Source organism: Sus scrofa, chromosome 15 (genome assembly GCF_054392235.1).
Source record: "Sus scrofa isolate SSC_HxYL_T2T_F1_AM1 chromosome 15, Sscrofa_HxYL_maternal_Yorkshire_Landrace_v2.0, whole genome shotgun sequence".
In the NCBI taxonomy this organism is placed as follows: Eukaryota; Metazoa; Chordata; class Mammalia; order Artiodactyla; family Suidae; genus Sus; species Sus scrofa.
The window spans coordinates 150,451,723-150,468,893 of NC_139397.1; the positions used below are offsets into that span (position 1 = coordinate 150,451,723).

At 46.1% G+C, this 17,171-nt stretch overlaps 1 protein-coding gene across 2 annotated transcripts in view; it reads right to left on the reverse strand.

The window, feature by feature from the left end:
• ASB18 (ankyrin repeat and SOCS box containing 18) overlaps positions 1 to 2,528 on the reverse strand; it is a 65,816-nt gene extending 63,288 nt beyond the window's left edge. For both annotated transcript variants that reach the window (XM_021075269.2, XM_021075270.2), the window contains exon 1: positions 2,286 to 2,528. In XM_021075269.2, coding sequence (XP_020930928.2) covers positions 2,286 to 2,490 — 205 coding nt within the window. In that variant the 5' untranslated portion in view covers positions 2,491 to 2,528. The remainder of the gene's footprint in view (positions 1 to 2,285) is intronic.
• Between the last annotated feature and the right edge of the window lie 14,643 nt (positions 2,529 to 17,171).

The window sequence follows — 17,171 nt, forward strand, 5'->3', positions numbered from 1 at the left end:
TTGGTTTAGACCCTGTCATCTCTTACCCGGGCGACTGCCTTCACCCATCACTGGATCTTGTTTCCTAACCCTTTCTTGTTCTCTTCAAAGCCCGCTCTCACACTTCAGCCAGAGCAGCAGCTTCCAGATGCCAACGTGAGCACGCTGCGCCTTTAAGCTGCAGTAAAGCCCAGCGCCCAGCCTGCTTCCCCGGCAATGGAACCACTGGGACCAGGATGGGCCCCAGGCTCACATGCGTAATTATTTAGTTACAACTGTCCTGAGATGAGAACAACCCAGGACAAGCCCAAGTCCTTCAAAACATCATCCGCTTGGACCTGTTCTTGCCTTCCTGAATTCTACCTTCCGGCAGGGAGGAAGTGTAAACAGATCTGATTTAGAACGCGATGGCTTTGCCGTGGGACCGAACGAGGCTCTCTTAACACCAGCTTCATTGGTTTTAGGTGTTTAGCAAAGCGTGGGGACAGTAGAGATGGTGCAGGGTGTTAGCAACGTGAAAAGAAACGGTATTACCTTGCATTGTATTGTATTGTATTGTATTGTATTATATTGTATTGCATTGTATTGTGTTGTATTGTAATGTATTGCTTTCTAAGGCTGCACCTGGGGTATATGGAGGTTCTCAGGCTAGGGGTTGAATCAGAGCTACAGCTGCCGGCCTACACCACCGCCACAGCAACGCAGGACCTGAGGCACATCTGTGACCTACACCACAGCTCACGGCAATGTTGGATCCTTAACCTACTGAGCGAGGCCAGGGATGGAACTCGCAACCTTGTGGTTACTAGTCGGATTCGTTTCTGCTGTGCCACAACAGGAACTCCTTTTTTTTCCTTCTTCTTCTTTTTAGGGCTGCCTCTGTGGCACATAGAAGTTCCCAGGCTAGGAGTCAAATAGGATTGACAACTGAGGCCTACACCACAGCCACAGCAATGCCAGACTGGAGCCGCGTCTGTGACCTACACCACAGCTCACAGCAATGCCGGATCCTTAACCCACTGATTGAAGCCAGGGATCAAATGATGAAGCCAAATCATAGCAGGGATCTGGCAGGGAGGGGTCCCCAGAGCAGAGACCCTACCCTCCCGGCTCCCCGCAGCAGCTTTGGTCGGCTAGCCTGGGGGTAGGTTGATGTGTTTGCTAAGGCACCTCACCTGCAGGCACAGGGCAGGGGGCAGGGTGGTTAAAATCCCCTCCCAACTAGCATATGCAGGATAGATGCATAACAAGGGCCTCCTGCAGAGCACAGGGAACCATGTCCAATAGCCTGTGATCAACCGTCACGGAGAAGAATACGAAAAAGAATATATCCACGTGTCACCGAGTCGCTTTGCTGTACCGCAGAAACAAACACAACATGGTGAATCCACTATGCGTCAATATAATTAAAACAAACAAACGTGAAAAGCTCTCATGGACTCAGAAAAACACAGTCCCCTTCAAACCCCAGTGCAGGCTCCTGGATCGGGGTGTGTACCCCAAGGGCGCTGTCCCTGTGAGGCCCCGGGCCGGCCCAGGCAGAGCCAAGGGTGGATTCATTGCCTCGAAAGAGGATTAAAATTAAGAAGACTGTGTAGAGCCATGGAAAATACTTTAGAAATGTTAACTCAACAGAGAACACAAGTTATATCTACCACACAGTTACACGTGGAGGAAGTTCACACATGCAAATAGACTAGCGGCGGGGGGGGGGGGTGGGGGGGCGGGAGTGGAGAGATGAAAACTGGGCACTGGTGCCATGGCTTGATTTTTTGCTTTTTACATTTTTTTGTATTGTGCTGTAATTGTTGCCTATGTAACACACAGATATACACTGTATGCCTCTATACATAGTATCTCTCTTTATATCATTATATATATAGGTGCACACACACACAGTAGCCAGTTTCTCCCTAAAGCCTTACCCAGCTCGTTGACACCCCCAGGGGTAGGGGTGGGGTACATAGTATGTACTACTATGTCCTCCGATGTGTGTGTGTGTGTGTGTGTGTGTATAAAATACACATCCTGTATGCATAATATGACATAGAGATATATACTGCACAGAGAGATCCATACTAAATATATCCTACGTATATATACGCAGACGTGTCCTGTGTGCACATAGACATTATGTATATACAGTGACTGCAGCACATGCGTATGTCTATGAAATAAGGATCAGGGAGCTGGGCAGGTACCGTGTGCCTGCGCCAACCATGTGCCCTTCCACCCGCAAACGCCCACCCCTCACGGGCACACAGGATGGGGAGGTCAGTTTCCGAGGCGGAGATTGACGCGGTTACCTAGGAGCACCCCGGGGGGCAGCTGCGCCGAGGGGTCCTTCATCCAGTCGTCGTTGGCCAGTTCTATCACAGCGTCCACGGGCCGGACTTCGGTGCAGACCAGGGCCCTCACCCTCTCCTCATCCCCGGCTTCTAGGGCCGACTTTAATCTCGTCACCAAATCCGAAGTGACCGGGTAATCGGGAAGGCGGGCCGAGATGGACATTGTAATATCGTTTGTGTGGCGACCAAATGGCTCTTCTCAACCGAGTCCAAAGTCAGCAGCTGCAGGAGCGGGCTCTGGGCGTGCCTATAAATAGAAGCCGAGCGGCTCCAGTTACGGCTCTGGGGAGGCGCCACCTGCCAGCAGCCCTCCCCACCCCTTCCTTACAGGGAGATGGGAACTATTCTCCCCAAGGCCTCCGTTCAGGATTATTCTAGTAAACCTGCCTGTGACTGGGAGAAACAGGACAGTGTGGTTAAAACAAAGACCTCGTGCTATGTGCTCAGGCGTGGGACTGAGGATCATAAGAACGGCTGTGTGTACGTGTAAAACTGAGCCACCTGGCTGTACACCTGAAACGAACACCACATTGTAAGTCAACTATACACCAATAAAATAAAAAAAATAAAATAAAGTAGGAGTTCCCGCTGTGGTGCCGTGGGTTAAGAATCCAACTGCAGTGGCGGGGTCACGGCAAGAGCACCGGTTGATCCCTGGCCAGGCACACTGGGTTAAAGGATCCAGCATTGCTGCAGTTGTGGTGTAGGCCAGCAGCTGTGGCTCAGATTCGATCCCTGGCCCAGGAACTTCCATAGGCCACGGGCCCAGCCATTAAAAACGAACAAACAAACAAACAAACAAAAAAAACCCAAAGTGCGACTCTGTGCTGAAACTTTAAAATCCTTTTCCTGAGACTGGCTTGGAACATCTGGTCGGTTGAAAGGAATATTTTGTAATGTTCTGAATCACAGAGTCCTTCACCTTCATCTACCAAGAGAGTCTGGGTGACTATAAATCAGACAGACCTTGGAATTAAGGAGAAGGCAGGGGAATCCTTGGCTTCCAAATTCAGAGATAGACCGGGCTGCCTCAAGAAGACAAACACACCACATACGTGAACACAAAAAAGTAACCTTAGTATTTGCGGCTGCCTTTGGATTTGTCCAGGCTGCACCTGAGGCTTAAAGCACCCAATTCCACGCTCTGTGCGAGTGCAAGCACTGCTGTTGGTTTCCGTGCATTCCACGAGCGGAGAGTGGACGTGTTCCGTGCCCTCTGCCTCTCATTCCTGGATGTCTCCATGTCCACCTGCTCCAGCAGCGCCTGCATGCTGGGAGGCTCTCCAGGCTGTGCCGTACGCTTACAAGTGGACTCATTGTGGGGTTTATTAAAAACAAAACAGGAGGAGTTCCTGCTGTGGCTCAATGGTATCGAACCTGACTAGTATCCATGAGGTTGCGGGTTCGATCCCTGGCCTCCCTCAGGGGGTTAAGGATCCAGCGTTGCTGCAAGCTATGGTGTAGGTCACAGATGGGGCTGGGATCTGGCGTGGTGTAGCCTGTCAGCTTCAGCTTTGATTCTACCCCTAGTCTGGGAACTTCCATATGCCGCAGGTGTGGCCATTAAAAAAAAAAAAAGAAAGAAAAAAGAAAAAACATTGAAATATATTGAACACATAACATTCTGAGTATGTTTAAGGTGTACATCATATGATTTATAGCTTGTAAGGTGGCTGCCTTTGTAATGTTGGCTAACACCGCTATCACATTGCAGAACCACCAGTCCTTCTTTTGCGGTGGGGATAATTCCGTTTTCTTAGTCTCTTAGTAAGTTCGATGTTCATAATATGATATTATAGTCTAGTTGCTGGACTCTGCATTAAATCTCGAGGAGTTGCTTATCTACTGGTTGCAGGTTTGTAGCTTTCAATGGCATCTCTCCTCTCATGTGCCTTTATGGACGTCCCTCTGCCTTGTGTTCCCATCTTGCAACCTCTTTCCTTTCCCTCTCTCTCTCTCTCTCTTGCTTTTCAGGGCCACACCCAATGCATATGGAAATTCCATAGGCTAGGGGTCGAATTGGAGCTGCAGCTGCTGGCCTATGCCACGGCCACAGCAACGCAGGATCCAAGCCACATCTGCAACCTACATCACAGCTTGCAGCAATACCAGATCCTTAACCCACTGAGCAAGGCCAGGGATGAAACCTGTGTCCTTACAGATACTAGTCAGGTTTGTAACCCACTGAGCCACAACGGGAAATCCCTCACTTTCTCTTGTCTTCCTGCGTGATGGTTCATTTTATGTGTGAATCAGGCTGGGCCATGGTGCCCAGATACTTGGTCAAACATTTTGGATGTTTCTGTGAGGGTTCTTTTCTGGGGGTGGGTTGAAGTTTATTTTTTAAGTTGGTAGTCTTCGAGTAAAGTAATGGGGGTGGGCCTTGTCCAATCAGTTGAAGGCCTTCACAGAACAAAGACTAATATGCCCTGAGCCAAAGGAGTACTGGCAGCAGATGGTCTTTGGATTAGACCTGCTACTCTTCCTGAGCCTCTAGTCTGCTGGCCTGCCCTGAAGGTTTTGGACTTGCTGGTTACCACAATTGTGCAAGTCGATTTCTTAAAATAAATCACATGTATCTTTATTTTAAGAAAACACACACACACAGAGGTTTTCCTTTGGTTCTGTTTCTCTGGAGAACCCTGAATAATGAACCCTTCTCCTCTCAGCTCCTCTGCAAGATTTTGCAACTTCTGTTCCATACAGTGATTCTCTTCCCATCTGATGCATGTCTATATTTCCATTTGAGGAGCCAGCTCTGAAGTTCCTTCTCAATATCTGTTCTCTTTCTCCCTAAAAGAACCTGGGTTTTCTTTGTTGTGATGATGTGCCTGGCCCCTGGTGATGAATCGTGTTGGTTTAAATCAGTAGCATCTGCCCAGCTCTCCTTTTCTAGCTTATTGACATCTTAGCTTCCCTGGCAACCCACTTCTCTCTGGTGAGAGCAGGTGTGGTCTGCTCTGCTGCATCTAGGAAGTTTTTTCCTTTCATAATTTTAAGGGGAAGTAGTGGCTGGCACTTCTGTTTTCCTTGAACATGGACGTGATGTGTGGAGCTGTGGCAGCCACATTACAACCATGAGGTGATAGACATAAGATGAAGGTTCGACATACTAAGGTGAGTGGAACAGAAAGAGGAACAAGATGGAGGGTTCCTTGATGACATTTCTAAACCTTTGCCCCAGCTCCAGGAGGCCAACTGCTAGAATTCTTGTCTTTGTTCCTTAAGTACAGTTCATGTGTTTTCTGTGGCTTAAAGCTGAAAGTATCCCAGTTTGATGCAGGTCATGTGTTTACACTGCCATTAAAGTCATGATCATGTCCTGGTTTTGGTCCAAAGAGATGTAGCAGACATGGCTCAGCCTGTGACAAAGAAAGTGAGTCAATGCCAGCTTTCTGCTCTTCAGTAGTTCAGCTCTTGCCTCTTCTGTGATAAAATCTCACTGCATCTACAAGGACAGCAGCTGACCCCAGACACTCCGAGCTGAGGAGCAAAAGCATCACAGGCTAGGATCATCGGGGGGCAAGCAGCCAGGGCCACTTGAGGGGCTGCATTCCAGTGTCAGAGGGATTGCAGTTGGACCCTGATGGAGATATTCTTGGAATCCCTGGCAATACCCTCTGCCCGGAAAGGAGCCATGAACTCTGTGGATATGTATTCAGTTTGGAAGTTTGACTAATTTTCAGAGCATGGAGTTGGCCTCTGGTTCTTTCTTCAGTCAAAGAACGATGGGCTTTGGAAGGGTCTGAACTTGAATTTTCAAGCACAAATGCTATGCAGTATCCAATTCCCTATAATTCATTTTAATTTTTTTTATTTTTAAATTTTTTCTTTTATGGTTGCATCTGCAGCATAAGGCAGTTCCTGGGCTAGGGGTGTAATTGGAGCTGCAGCTGCTAGCCTATGCTGCAGCTTGTGGCAATGCCAGAGCCTTAACCACTGAGCGAGGCCAGGGATCAAACCACATCCTCATGGATGCTATGTAAGTTCTGAACCTGCTGAGCCACAGTGGAACTCCCAATGCCTTACATTTCAAAAGAAATGTGACATCAACACATTTGTGTAAATACAGAGAGAGGGAGGGTAGTGACCGCAGGAAAATTATCAGAATTTGGGTAAGGTAATTTAAAGAAATAAACTGAGAATTAGTAGAGATTGCTATCAAACTTCAAATCAGAAGGGAGGTAAAGATGAAACACTTGTTAGGCAGATAATAAGATGACAAAGCCTCAAAATATGGCACTCACTGATCTTAATTACCAAGCTATCTGCTGGGTGTTTAATCAGTGGCACATATACTATGCTAATTATTCGGGCTAATTTTGTTATAATGTAATTCTTTATCAACCCTGCTATGTATAAATTAGGAATCGAAATGTAACTAACACAAATTATATTTAAGGCAACATGAATTTCTTCAGTTCATTGTGAAATCTTCTGATGTCTCTTTCTTTGTCTTTTCTTTTTTGATTAGCTCACGTGACCCCCTGCTGCCCACCCCGCCTCCGTCTCCCACAGGCTGAACCGTCATTTGAGGAGGAAGGGACCCAGCAACAACATTTCCCCCTTCAGTTCTTGGAAATCTTGTACTTGACTTTCTCCTTCACCAACTGTCCTTGGAAGGTGTGGGTTGTATTTCAGCAATCAAGGGCAGAGGGATCCGGGCTTTCTCTGAATCCATAAAGGTCACCTCGCTGTTTCACTCTGATGTTTAAGTCATTGTCAGAGGGTGCCATAATTCATGGATTTTCAGTGATGTCCCGTGTGTGACTTACGCCAGGTTATGTTTACAAATGTGCGCAGCTGAGGACTAATAACACAGAAAAGCATAAGTCCTACCTAGAATTTTTTTGCATCATCACACAGTTTGCCTCTAGGGAGTTTGGTCTAGCTGTGTAGAGCCTAGGAGCTCGCCTTCAGAGACCACCAGCCTTGGAATTTTCTCTCTATTCGTCCCCTTGGTTTGGAACTATTTTGTAGCACGATAACAATGCCTGATGAATAAATGGATACAGTGGGGTCTCATTTAGTTTCAGCCCCATGTTGGTTGCCAGTGGAGGGTCCTGGGAGAAAAGGTCCGTCCCAGATACTCGGACCCCATTAGGACCCTGGGATCAAGGTCAAGCACTGGGCACATCCAGGTTAACTCAAAGTGACTGTGGCATGATTCTGCAATGAAACGGATCCACTTCTGAGACCAACTGCCTCTTTGAGCCTGTATGGCTCTGCTATTTCCTGAGGTCCTGGGGAGCTGCTTCTTCAACATGCAGGTTCTCTGTAGGTAGCCGCCAAGTGCTCTCGGCTCAGATCTTTCCGCCAAGTTCAGCTGGGGACCCAGGGACGCCTGGGGCTCCCTTCCCGGCGTGGTCCTCCACCCCTCTCCTGTCCCTGCAGCCCTCTCCCCAGTTCTCAGCTCAGGATCACAGAGGCTTCTCCCTGTGGTCAGAAGCTTTTCAATTTGGCAGAAGATTTCTCTGAATTCCTTCTTAATGAGTGTCCCTCATAGCTTTTCAGGCTTGACAGTTTCAACCAAGACATCTGTGTGAACGGATTCACTGTCCCCCCACCCCCTACGGCAGGACTGGCTTGCCCATCAACCTACTGGGCTGTGGGGAGCCACTCTGTGCGGCATTGTTCGTGGTCTTTATGGGCAGCAATTTGTGCACCAAGAAGACAGGGGCCACCGTCATTTCCTTTGTGTCCCTGAAGGCTTGAAACAACGTGGTGGCATGTGGGTACCAGCCAGATGTGAGGAAAGCCATTTACAACCCTTGCCTGGTTTTCTTCTTTCTGTTGGGACATGATTTATGAAGACAGGAGGATGAATTTATACAATTGGAGATGCGGACCTTGTCCCTTAGCCGAACCATCAAAGACAAAATGACAAACAAATGAGTTTCACTCAGTAAACACTTTTTGAGCCCCTGAGGATGCCAGGCACTTGCTGATGCGCCATGAATCCAGGGTACGATATACTGTGTTCTGCTTGTGTAGGTCCCATGTATACCAGAGACTCTTCTAAAGATGCTGCATGTATAAACTCGCCTTCTCTCAACAATCTCACCAGGCGGGTGCTATTCTTAGCACCACCTGGCTAAAGAAAAGATGGAGAAACTGGGCAGCGAAACAATTTCCTGGAGGCCGCAAGGTACTAAGTGGCAGAGCTAAGATGCAAATGTGGGCAGTGTAACTGGCCACGTTCAAAGCCCCTCTGGGCTCAAATCTTCCCTCTTCGCTTCTTCCTCTTCCTTCCTTTCCATATTCTTTTGCTCTTTTTTGGAGATGCAGTGTTGTGAGAAAAGATGGGGAAGGGATGGGAAAAGAGGTGCAAAGACCAGGAGTATTTGCAAGACTTTGGGGGAAAAGGCCTGGGAACAGCTATGCTGTGCACAGGAACTGGATAAAGAAAGAAAAGCAACTGCTTTGAAACAATCCTTCATTGCGGGAGGGCGTCCCTCTAATCAAGACACTGTGCTGAGCCCAGACCACCGGGGTCATGGCTTTTTAAGAGCGATCCAGCTAATTATAGGGGGCACTGGCGCTGACTGGGGGAGAGACGGAAGCCTCCGTCAAGCACAATATTCTTGCGTGGAAAGTTCGCCTTTTGAGCGTTAAGTTAAAATCAAGCTGGCAGAACAAAGCAGCGAGTGTGACGTCATTTCAGAGATACAGCCGGACAGTTTGAGACAGTAATTTGCTTTCGAGGGTTTTTTTTTCCTTTTCTTTTCTTTCTCTCTCTCTCTCTTTCCTTCCTTCCTTCTTTTCTTTCTTTCTTTCTCTCTCTCTCTCTCTCTCTCTCTTTCTTTCTTTCTTTCTTTCTTTCTTTCTTTCTTTTGTCTTTCTGAGGCTGTACCCACGGCGTATGGAGGTTCCCAGGCTAGGGGTTGAATCGGAGCTGTAGCGGCTGGCCTACACCACAGCCACAGCAATGTCAGATCCGAGCTGTGTCTGAGATCGACAGCACAGCTCATGGCAACACTGGATTCTTGACCCACTGAGCGAGGCCAGGGATGGAACCCGCATCCTCATGGATGCTCGTCAGATTTGTTTCTGCTGCGCCAGGATGGAAACTCCTGCTTTCAAGTTTAAATCCTCCCGTCTCAGATCATCTCGGAAAGAAGGAAAAGGAGCAAATGGAGATCTGGGTCAGTGGTTGCATCTAATTAGGGCAGACAGAGGGCATCACGGTGACAAAAGTTGGGGGCATTCCTGTGAGAAACAGGGCAGGCGAGACTGGGGAAGGGCCAGGAGTCCTGGGGTGAGAGCAGGGTGGATCTTGCCTCCGCAGATTGCAGAAAACATCAATGTCTACGGCGCCTTCTGCTCCTGATGCTGGAACGTCCCGTTTCAGTCGCGCATGTCTCAGAAAGGGCCTTGCATCGGCCACTCCAGAGGGTCTGTGTCAAAAGACAAAATGATTCCCACTGCGGTGCCTGAGGTTAAGGATCCAGTGTTGTCTCTGCGGCTGCTTGGGTTCGATCCTAGCCTGGAACAGTGGGTTGTCGTGGAGGGAGCAACTGTCATTTGCGTTTGATCCCTGGCCTGGGAACTTCCATATACCTTTTCTGGGTGTGGCCAAAAAGGAGGAAAAAAAAAAAAAAAAAAGACAAAACCAACCAACCAACCAAAAAAACCTGGGAAAAAACACCTGCCCAGTGGTGAAGCTCCTGGCCACGTCTGGCTAATTCGTTCCAAGTCTACCCTTCTGTCGCAGAGAAGTACAAGGCTTGTACTTCTTTCTCTTCTCCTGGTCTGGGTCTGATACACACGCAATCCTCGGATACACACAATCTGTGATGCACCCGCCTATGCCAGGCAGCCCGACCTGCACACCCTGTGCCATCCCCTCCTGCCAAGTGTACACTTGGTGACAGGCTTCTAAAGGAAATGGTACAGCCCAGGGGACGGACTGTCACGTGGGAGATTAGGTTATAAAAAGACTGTGGATTCTGTGCTGGGTGCTGTCTGTCTCTGTCTCTTGAATTGCTCCTCTTGGGGGAAGCCAGCTTCCTTGTGACGAGGCAATGAGTGAACTTGAAAGTGGATATTCTGAAGCTGTCACCTGTCACTGGGGAGACCGGGGCGAGGAGCCATCAGCCCAAATCCAGTTTCGAAATGACTGCAACCTTGTGAAAGACTTTGAGCCAGAACCACCCATCTCAGCTGCGCCTGGATTTCTGACACTGTTGTTTTAAGCCAGTAGGTTTTAGGGCGATTTATTCTGCAACAATAAATAATTAACCCATCACCCAAACTACTGTTTTCAGAAAGCCATAGACCTCATTCTTCCTGCCCATTGTCTCCTTCCCCACTTAAGGATAAGCCGGCCAGAACGCTGATTCGCAACCTTAGAAGGAAGGATTCTTTTGAGTCATCAGTACAAACGTCTTTTTTATGAAACAGAGCTGCTGCAAGAAACGAGAGAAAATTTGAGAAACTGTCCGATTCACAGCGCGAATGAGCATCTAGACGAAACTTAACGTCTGTGAAAAAGGAACGACAGGGGATCAAGGAAGATTGCTCTGAGATGAAAATCATGACTTAGATTTTCAGATGAAATTGACACCGTGATTGGAGATTGCAGAAAAGCAAGTGAGTGATGTAGATGAGGGCCCGAGCACGTTTCTCACGCTCAGAGTATAAAAGGGAAGAAAAGACGCACACAAAGAGAAGTAACGTTGAACACAGATTCAAAATGCATTAGATCTCAGGAGACATAGGAGCAGAGAGAATATGATGTGTAAACACGAAAATAATACAGACGAAGTTCTGCTCTGGACTGAATCGCGTCCCCGCCAAGTTTATACTGACGCCCTATGAGACTCTGTTGCGGGGGGGCTTTAAGGAGATGGTTTAGGTTAAATGCAGTCTTAAGTGGGAGGGGAGGCTGATCTGATGAAACGCGCGTCCTTACAAAGAGGCACTACAGACCAGTCCCCCCAGACACAGGGGAAGGGCACATGGCCAGATGGTGGCCGCCTACGGGCCGAGAGCAGAGGCCTCAGCACGAAACCCATCAGCACCTTGATCTCGGACTTCTCAGCCTCCAGAACTGTGAGAAATACATTTGTTTGTTTTTTGGTTTTTTTTTGGCTGCACCTGAGGCGCACAGAAATTTCCGGGCCAGGGATCAGACCGGCACCATAGCAGTGACTGGAGCTGCTGCAGTGACAATGCTGGATCCTTAACCCTCTGAGCCACCGGGGAACTCCTAAATTTGCTTCTTAAGCCACCCTCTGGATGCTATTTTATTTTTAATGGCCACACTCTTGGCACATAAACGTTCCCAGTCCAGGGATTGAATCCGAGCTGCAGCGGAGAAGAGACCTGCGCCGAAGCCGTGGCAATGTGGATCCTTTAACCCACTGTGTCAGGCCTGGGAACAAACCTGGACTTCCACTTTGATCTGAGCTGCTGCAGTTGGATTCTCAACACATTGCACCACAGTGGGAACTCCCCCGTGTATGCTATTTTATGAGAGTAAACATAACAAAAATGGGCTGTGATGTGTCTTGAGCTAAAGAATATCTTCTCTCCAAAGTAAAACTCTCTTGTGAGCACCTTAAAAAATGTCTTTAAATTCCAAGCATCCTTCAGGGAGTTCCTGTTGTGGTTCAGGGGTAAGGGACCTGACTAGTATCCATGAAGATGCGGATTCGATCCTTGGCCTTGCTCAGTGGGTTAAGGGTCTGGTGTTGCCGTGAGCTGGGGTGGAGGTTGCCGATGCCACCTGGATCTGGTATTGCTGTGGCTGTGGTGTAGACCAGCAGCTGAAGCTCTGATTCGCCCCCTAGCCTGGGAACTTCCATATGCCGTGGGTGTGGCCCTACAAAAAAAAAAAAAAAAGCAAACAAAACCATCTTTCAAAAGATTCTTTGAACAGGTAGAAACGTGTTTGAACATATTCTGATGACATTTTAGTATTTCAAGAATAAAGGAACAACTCAAAGTTTACAGTGGAAAAACCACATCCCCTAATTGGCAGCAATTTTCTTCGTATCATAAAGTGGCACAAAGCAACAGAATGATGCCCATAAAGTTTGGGAGGGGGGAATACTATAAACCAAGAACTTCATTCTCAGCCAATTTAATGTTCCTTGTGGGGAATCAGAAAGAGATCTTCAGTGAGAAGACCTAATACTCAGAAAGAACTTGGAAAATATTTCATAAACATCATCTCTTGAGAAAACCATTAAAAATTACTCCCATTAATTAAGAACAAATTAAAAACTAAAATTAAGAACTCAAGAATTGAGATGCCACTTAAAAAAAGTTGGTAAAAAAAGTTGGTTAAAAGAAAGAACAATATAGTATGTGTACATCTAAGTCTTAAACTGATACAAATGTACTAAGAACCCCCAATTCCAAGTTCACGGAGCTGCCAGCCCTTGGGAGGCAGCTTCCTCCTGGCAGAGGACGGAGGGCTGCCCAGCTGGCCCTGAACCCTGTCCTTTGGGAGGAGCCAGAAAGCTGAGAATTTTGTGGGGTTTAGAGTTCAAGGAGGAAGCTGACCCCTTTCCCTCCCTATACAGGAGGGAGGAGGATGGGTGGGCAGGCGGTCCCAAGCCTAAGGAGGGGTTTCAAGAGCATCACTGAAGGATTAGGGGCCTTGCAGGAAGCAGGTGGACATGTGCTCCCTGGTTAAACATCTGTTTGGCCAGATCTTTGGTGACCTGCCCTTGCATCAGCTGAGAAGTAAAGGGACTTGCAGAGGGAGATGATGGGGCAGAGGGTGGAGAACAGGACCCTGCACTCCATCACGGACCTGGCCAGGGAGGCCAGCATCTTCCAAGGGAGGCGAATGGATGGGCAGATGGAGAGGAGCTGAGTCTGGGCCAGAACCCACACTGGAGCTCCATCCAGGTGAAGCAGCACACAGATGGAACACACACACACACACACACACACACCCTCTTACTCCGCAAATTGATTTAAAAGGTTACTATAATCCCAACCCAAATCCAAGGGAGGCTTTCTTTTTTAGGGGAACTTGATTAACTGATTCTAGAATTTATGCAGAAGAAGAATCAAGACCAGGAACAAGAATAGGAATCGCAAAGCCATGCTTGATGGAGACCAAGGTGAGAGAAGGCCTCTAACAGCAATTCAGTCTCCCTTTAGAGCCATAGTCATTGAGACCATGCGATTTCTGCACAAGGATGGACAGACAACACAATGACAAGACTGGTGGACTCAAACCAGACTTACATGTACAATGGCATTGCAGGGGTGGGGGTATTTTAGCAAACTGAGCTGAGACGATGTTACATCCTTCTGTAAACAAACAAATTTGGCTTCTATCTGTATGCAAGTTTTTTCTCCAGGTGGATTGTAGAGAGAAGAAAAAAATGAAGCTTCTAGGTATTCCCTCGAGTGATAAGCAGAACACAACTTATTAATTGTATTCTATTTAAATTTATAAATTCTATTTATCAAATGTTGCTATTAAGAGAGAAAAAAGTAAGCCATAGACTGGGGAAAGGTATTTGCAAAATATTTATATTTTGAGAAAGTGCTCATCTTCAGATTATATAAAGAATTCCTACAAATCAATTAGAAAAAGGGAGAGGATGAAGTAGAAAAGTGGATAAGGGACTTGAGTGAATATTCCACAAAACAGGATATCCAAATATAAATATTTAATAAACAGATATAAGGGGCTTACTCTCATCAGTTAACTGAGAAATACAAATTAAAGCTCTACTGAAAAACCAGTACATGGTCATCAGAATGTCTGCAATTTAGTCTTAATGATTTGGATTTCCAAAGACTACTCAGGCAAAACCTGGTACAACCATTTTTGAAAACTATTATCTGACTCAAGTTGAAGACATACACATCTAGTTCCAAAAATATCTCATTCCCAGGTAAATGTCCAACGGAAATGTGTGCACATTCCTATCAAAAGACTTACAAGCTTTGGCACAGCAAAGGAAACAATAAAAAAACCCCAAAGACAACTTACAGAATGGGAGAAAATAGTTTCCAATGATGCAACAGACAAGGGCTTAAACTCCAAAGCATACACACAACTCATACAACTCAACAGCAAAAAACCAAACAACCCAATTGAAAAATGTGCAGAAGACCTGAATGAGCATTTCTCTGAAGAACACATACGGATGGCCAAAAGGCTCATGAGAAAATGCTCAACATCACCACTTATTAGAGAAATGGAAATCAAAACTATAGTGAGATACCACCTCACACCACTCAGAATGGCTCTCATTAGTAAGTTTACAAAACAGCAAATGCTGGAGAGGGTGTGGAGAACAGGGAACCCTCCTACACTCTTGGTGGGAATGTAAATTGATACGACCACTATGGAGAACAGTATGGAGATACCTCAGAAAACTAAATATAGAACTACCATATGACCTAGCAATCTCACTCCCAGGCATATATCCAGACAATACTTTCCTTGAAAAACATACATGCACCCCTGTGTTCATTGCAGCGCTATTCATAATAGCAAAGACATGGAAACAACCCAAATGTCCATCCACAGATGAATTATAAATGTGGTACATATACACAATGGAATACTACTCAGCCATAAAAAAGAACAAAAGAATGCCATTTGCAGCAACAGGGATGGAACTAGAGACTCTCATACAAGTCACAAATCTGAAGAGATGAAAGGCAGGCAAGATACAGCTGGACAGGGCTCAGAGGAAATTGCCCAATGTCTTGAGCAGGGTAGGTGTGCTCCCTACGATTACACAACAGATACCTGGATGGAGCAGGTACATTCTGCACTTTGCAGCATCTAAATCAATGACACAGTCTTTTCCAATGCCGCTGTTGCAATGGACATGTGTTCAGATCCTAAGCCATACAGAAAACATCAATAAATTTCCCAAGAAATGTGTTTATATTCCCTGGGAGCAAGTGAATAAAATGAAAATGTCACAATAGCCTTGGATAGGCAAAAATCATCAGAGCACTTGTATATTAAAAACAAACAAAACTGGAGTTCCCATCATGGCGCAACGGAAACAAACCTGACTAGGAACCACGAGGGTGTGGGCTTGATCCCTGGCCTTGCTCAGTGGGTTGAGGATCCAGCATTGCCATGAGCTGTGGTGTAGGTCACAGATGCGGCTCAGATCATGCATTGCTGTGGCTGTGGCGTAGACTGGCTGCTACAGCTCCAATTAGACCCTTAGCCTGGGAACCTCTATATGCCACAGGTGTGGCCCTAAAAAGCAAAAAAAAAAAAAAAAGGAAAGAACAAACGTACGTTTAATGAACAGCTCACAGGTTATGGAATCAAATCAGGGATCAAAACCTGTTTCAGATGAATGACAGCGAGGGCGCCCGGGTAACAAAATTGCCAGAAGGTGGCCGATGATCTCAGAAGAAAATTCATAGCTGTCAGTGCTTTTATTATTATGCTTCATCTTCCTTCCTTAGGAAGAAGGAAGGTAAAGGAATTAAGCATTCATTTCAACAACCAAGAAAGTCAGGAAAAGAATAGGACGAACAGAAAAATAATCAAGATGATTTAGAAACATTATTTTGAAAAAAAAATGAAAAAAAATCTCTAGCAAGATCAGTAACAAACCAGGAAGATAAGCACAAATATATAACCTTAGGGAAAAGTAGGCTATAACTAAATAAATCATAGCATTTTACTCTCCACGAAAGTATATATAATATAAATGAATATAAATATATATGTTTGTTTGGCCACACCCTTAGCATGTGGAAGTTCCTGGGCCAGGGTCAAATCCTCATCACAGCAGCGACCCAGGCCACGCAGTGACCATGCCAGCTCCTTCACCCGCTGTGTCACAGGAGAACGCCAGGAAAATGTATTTTAATTCATCTGAAAGTCTTAATGAAATGAGTCCTTTTTCAGGAAAATGAAAGAAACAAAAACTTGATAAGGAAGCGGTAGAAAACCATCGAACATACACTCTGTTAATGATACTAAAAAAAAAAAAATCTAAGAAATCATCTCAAAAAGCTGAAATAAACACAACACATACAATAGCAATCATAGCAATAATGACAGACAAAGCTAGACCAACATCAATGACCAGGATAATTGCAAAATTTCTATGCAAAATACAAATGAATCAAATCCAGCAATGTGTTGAAAGAATAATTTATATGCCCAAGTAGAATTATAGGATTGCAAAATTTGTTTAGCTTTAAAAAATTTACTAGCATGGAGTTCCCGTCGTGGCGCAGTGGTTAACGAATCCGACTAGGAACCATGAGGTTGCGGGTTCGGTCCCTGCCCTTGCTCAGTGGGTTAACGATCCGGCGTTGCCGTGAGCTGTGGTGTAGGTTGCAGACGCGGCTCGGATCCCGCGTTGCTGTGGCTGTGGTGTAGGCCAGCGGCTACAGCTCCGACTGGACCCCTAGCCTGGGAACCTCCATATGCCACGGGAGCGGCCCAAGAAATAGCAAAAAAAGACAAAAAAAAAAAAAACTACTAGCATATTTTATCTCATAATATGTCAAGGGAGAAAAACAATTCGACCCTCTCGATAGGCAGCAAAATAATATTTTAAGACATGAACATCTTTTTCTTAAACTTCTAGTAGACTAGATCAAAAGAATACTTTCTTACACGGTAGAGATTATCTTTCTAAAAGTGGCAATCAGCTTCATGTTTAAGGCTGAAACAGATTATTTTTACGATGGTCGAGAACAAAACAGGCAGGCTGACTCTGTGTCATTACGCCTTTGCTGTCTCAGTTTGGGATCAGTGGAGAGGGGGCGTCAGACAGATGGGGTTCCAAATGTCGGCTTCATTATGGGTAAAGCCACACAAAGTAGGTGGCTTTAGATCTGAAGTCAGAGGAGCTTTGCTAGCAATCCCTGAATTAG